General features: G+C 44.4%; 1 protein-coding gene across 1 annotated transcript; it reads right to left on the reverse strand.

Annotated features, from left to right (window-relative positions):
• Nucleotides 1–3,345: 3,345 nt before the first annotated feature.
• On the reverse strand, nucleotides 3,346–4,653 carry LOC142174555 (uncharacterized). The gene is made up of 3 exons (XM_075240375.1): nucleotides 4,329–4,653; nucleotides 3,997–4,184; nucleotides 3,346–3,747 (listed from the first exon to the last, which is right to left on the reverse strand). The coding sequence occupies exons 1-3, from the start codon at nucleotides 4,651–4,653 to the stop codon at nucleotides 3,346–3,348; spliced, it is 915 nt and encodes a 304-aa protein (XP_075096476.1).
• Nucleotides 4,654–4,890: the final 237 nt, after the last annotated feature.

Consider the following 4,890-nt stretch of genomic DNA (forward strand, 5'->3'; position numbering starts at 1 on the left):
TCAAACCGAGGCCAAACTTGCTCTCTGATTCTCACTTTGTCTGCAACCCTCTTCTACCGTGGTTCTGCCGCGGTCGCGGTGGAACCGCGGCAGTACTCTTTCAGTTCTGGCTTGAGCTGTTTCGCGTGGTTTACTTGACGGAATTTTTACGATCAACCTCTTTTTCTCCATATTTGATCCCAAAAGTACTCCATAGCCTTCTCTGGTCATATATAACCTGCAAAGCATGAAAAACACTAATAAGAGCATTTTGTTATCACTTTTATCATCCAAACTATACAAGAATGTGGTTATTTAGGGCCTAATTATAGTTAAATTCACCTCTTATCAACACCCCACACTTAAACCTTTGCTCGTCCTCGAGCAAGTTACACCACACTTCCAGCCCTAATTGTTCGATGCATTACCCAATTTTTATGCCCCACCCGCCATTATGAAGGCACAACCTAAGCAGTGCAACAATCACACCTCAGATGAAGACTCTACACCATGACACACTCATGCTCACTCTAGTTACTCTAATAGAGGTGAAAACTCACTTTTTTTTTCTTCCTGAGTCACATGCCCTCACATCATAATTCTGAGAGAAGTTCCACACACATAAAATTCAAGCAACAAGGAACCAAAGATAGGCAGAATTCACTCACTCTCAACAAAGAACATTCACATGCCACACAGACACACCATAAGCTTGTCCCTAGTGTAGTACTCTACTACTCGAACTATTCAGTCAAAGATCAAGAGGTCTTTATTTGGTTGTAATGGCGGCTAAGGGACGAGTAAGATATATTTGGATATAGTGACTAGCCTCCCTAAGAACTTTTAATACACACTTCCTTTTATTTCAATTTTCATGCTCAGCCCACTCGTTCTTCCACATTTCAGTTCATAGGTGATCCCCCACTTTTCTTTAGGTGCAATTGTTTTTTAATTTTTTATTTTATTTTATAAATCCATTGCACCATTCAAGTATTTCTTTCCTGATTCCCCTTTTTTTTCTACTTCCTTACCACCCCACACTTTGACTTTTGTATGTTCTTTAGCAATTCAAGTGCTTCTAGGAGGTACAAGGTCAAACAGTCAAACTATTCAAACACAGGGATATAGGTCATTATAGGGTTATCAAAGAACAGGCTTCAGGATCAAAGGGGTTAACTATGGAAATATATACAGGTGGATTCACAAATATACAGGCTACACAAAGAAATGCCTCAATCATCTCTAAAACCAAACAGCTTCTATTTCGCTTTGCAAACACACATGGCAAGTTCTAGGTATCACATGCAAGCATAGAATACAGGTAATAGCTCACACACACTTGGCATGTAACTCATTCCGAATCAGTTTATCAACACACTCATACGAGCGTTCAAGCAAGACAGGATGTGCAAAATTAAGGCATAGATTTATGAGTCTATAAACGAGCCTAGACGTCGTACCCTCATGTTCATTTTTTGTTATTCTCAGGTGTGTACATCAAGGGTTGCATTCTAGCCTTCACCCATTTTGGTCCTAAAACTACAAACAAAAAATCTACCTAACCCGGTTCAAGAAAAGCCCTTGGAAAAGAACCGTGGTAAAAAAAACCAAGGGAAAATTACTACACTACCTAGTTTTATTTTTTAAACTATATGGACTACTTCCCACAAGAGTACTATCCAAGTGGTCCGTCCTCAGGAAGAGTCCTCTAATTTTTTTTTTTTAAATCCGACTTTGACCCTCAAGAGACCCGTCGACAAGTGTGCGTCGTTGGGCCAAGTCGGTTACTTCTATTGTGAGTACAGTCAATTATACACAACAACACCAATCAAATACTACAACATACACCATGTCTATATACACTACAATACATTACCCGAGCAAGTCTCCCACCCCACACTTAAAATTATGGTATGTCCCTATGTCATATCAAAAATAACGAGCAGAAGGGTAAGAAGACTTTCCTGAGCCTCAATCAGAGCCAGAGACGATGCTGGGGTCCACATGGCACCCCTCCCCAAAGTACAGAACCAGGACATGAACCAGCTCTTAGACCTAGCTTGCCGCTAAGACATGGCATCCATACGTGTGTGTAGGCCCTCTACCAAGGTGCGAAGATTCGCGACCTCGTCCTCCATAGTACGCAACATAGGCTGGGTGGACTGTGATCTGGATAAGCCTGTCCCAGCATGGGGGCGCCGAGAGGGTCCGACACTGTCATAGGATCTCCTGGATGGTGCTATGGGAACCGGGTCATCCTCCTCATCTTTGATCTGAATGGTGGTGCAGGTACTCCTGCCCACTCTTATGCTGGAAGCTCTAAAAGCTGCTTTAGGGGGCAACTCTCCATCAATAGGATGGGTGGGGACATTCTTCAGTAGGCATAATGTAGTCACCAGGGAGGGGAAGTAGAATCCCTTTGACCTCAGCGGGGACCGTATGATCATTTCATCACCAATAAGTCTTGCCGCATCAAAATCTTTCTTTGTGACGAAACACCACGTCAAGAGGGCTCTTTGGAAGTTCACGCCAATCGTGTTTCCGGAGGGCAAGAACCGGCTGCAAATGACAGTGAGCCAACACTTATCCAAATGGGTAAATGAATTGGAGTTCAGGGTGATATGGTCACGTATCCAGATTGGTTGCCCCCCTGTGCATAGTGCATCAGTCATAATATCCCAAGTGACTCTTGGTGCGTCCTGGTAATAGTCGACGTCACCAGTAAACCGGGGCAGCCGCAACACCTGTTGAATAGTGTCAACTGAGGCATCTACCAATTTGCCTCGCACATACACCTCCCGCAACGTATGTGACGGGCAGTTCGCGTAGAACTCCCTTACAAGCATCCTGTTCACCGTTTCAGGTTCATCAAATAAGAACTCCATTTCCCTCCACCGGATTTACTCATACATCTCCTCCTTTTTTGCACGGAGGGCCGCCCTGTCAATCGGAATTTCAGGGATGAAGCTCTTTGAAGCCTTGGCATGAAAGTCGTCCTCTGCCAATTCTGAGTCAAACCTTGAGGCATCATATGTTGGCTGTTGGGACGTGCCTGCCGATCTCTTTTGCTTCTTACAAGCCATATGACCTGGGCCGATGGGGTCTACCGCGGTCGCGGTAGAAGCGCAGTAGATGAAGTTCAGAGAGAGTCTCTGACCGCGGTTTGACCGCGGTCGCAGTGGAACCGCGGTCTGGGCAGTAAAAAAAAAAATATATATATATATATATATATATATATATATATATATATATATATATATATATATATATATATATATATAATGTGTTACACTTACAACAGTTTTGTGGGTTGCCTCCCACGCAGCGCCTGATTTAACGTCGCAGCACGACGCAGGATGAGCGCATTTAAGGCTCGCTCGACCTCTGTGGGTCAGTCAGGTGCATCTCAGACACATCTTTTTTTTTGCTCATGCCCACATATGGCTTCAATCTCTGACCGTTGACTCTGAATGTACGAGAGTCATTCTCTGTGGAAATCTCAACAGCTCCTGAAGGGAAAACATCAACTACTCGAAATGGTCCAGACCATCGTGACTTAAGTTTACCTGGGAACAGACGTAGTCTTGAGTTGTATAGCAGTACCATGTCCCTGGGTTTGAAATTTCTCTCCACAATGTTCTGGTCGTGCAGCCTTTTCATTCTCTCCTTGTACAATTTTGTGCTCTCAAAAGCAAGATATCTGAACTCCTCAAGCACATGCAATTTAGTGACTCTTGACGTGCCCGCAGCTTCCATGTCTAAGTTCAGCTGTTTCATTGCCCACCACGCTTTAAGTTCAAGTTCCACTGGCAGGTGGCAGGCCTTCCCAAACACCAACTTGTATGGTGACATACCAATTGGAGTTTTGAAGGCGGTTCTGTAAGCCCAGAGTGCATCATCTAGCTTCCTCGCCCAATCAGTTCTTGTGACGTTTACAGTTTTGGTTAACGCACTTTTGATTTCTCTATTGGACACTTCAACCTGTCTACTAGTCTACGGGTGGTAAGGAGTAGCCACCTTATGGCGCACATTGTACTTAGCAAGCAACTTTTCAAAGGCCCTGTTGCAGAAATGAGTGCCTCCATCACTGATAATTGCTCGTGGTGTCCCAAACCGGGTGAATATGTTCTTCTTTAGAAATCCCACCACCACTTTTGCATCATTGGTGGGTAACGCTGCAGCTTCCACCCATTTGGACACATAGTCTACAGCAACAATAATGTACTTATTGCCATAAGAGCTGACGAAGGGACCCATGAAGTCAATCCCCCAGACATCAAACACTTCTACCTCTTGAATTGGGTGCATGGGCATCTCGTGGCGTCGGGAAATGTTCCCGGTCCGCTGACATTCATTGCAGCCCTTCACCCATAGGTGCGCATATTTAAACACTGTCGGCCAGAAGAATCCAGCCTCTAGCACCTTTGCCGCTGTCCTAACCCCTCCAAAGTGTCCACCATACGCTGATGTGTGACAAGCCTGCAAAATAGAAAATTGCTCTATCTCGGGGACGCATCTCCGGATCATATTATCAAGGCATATTCTAAACAGATAAGGTTCATCCCAGTAATACTGGCGGCTTTCACGAAAAAATCTTTTCCTTTGGATCGATGAAAGATCGTGAGGGACTATACCACTGGCCAGGTAGTTAGAAAAGTCTGCATACCATGGCATTTCCTGATGAGTGGTGGCGAGCAGCTGCTCGTCTGGAAAAGTTTCCAGTATTTCTTCAACCTCAACTACATTTTCAGCTCCCTCAAGTCATGAAAGATGGTCAGCGACTTGATTCTCAGTTCCCTTACGGTCACGAATCTCATGATCGAACTCTTGCAATAGTAACACCCAACGAATCAGGCGTGGCTTAGATTCTTTCTTTTCTATTAAGTACCTGAGAGCTGCATGGTCAGTATA

Source organism: Nicotiana tabacum, chromosome 20 (assembly GCF_000715075.1).
Source record: "Nicotiana tabacum cultivar K326 chromosome 20, ASM71507v2, whole genome shotgun sequence".
Classification (NCBI taxonomy): domain Eukaryota; kingdom Viridiplantae; phylum Streptophyta; class Magnoliopsida; order Solanales; family Solanaceae; genus Nicotiana; species Nicotiana tabacum.

What these genes read in the sequence shown, in the direction of transcription:
- LOC142174555 (XM_075240375.1), bottom strand. Translation starts at nt 4,653, where the DNA reads ATGCCATGGTATGCAGACTTTTCTAACTACCTGGCCAGTGGTATAGTC. An exon ending in GGTGAAGGGCTGCAATGAAT is followed by an intron (nt 4,185 to 4,328) that starts GTCAGCGGACCG and finishes TTGTTGCTGTAG; the next exon opens with ACTATGTGTCCAAATGGGTG. An exon ending in AGTACAATGTGCGCCATAAG is followed by an intron (nt 3,748 to 3,996) that starts GTGGCTACTCCT and finishes GCAATGAAACAG; the next exon opens with CTGAACTTAGACATGGAAGC.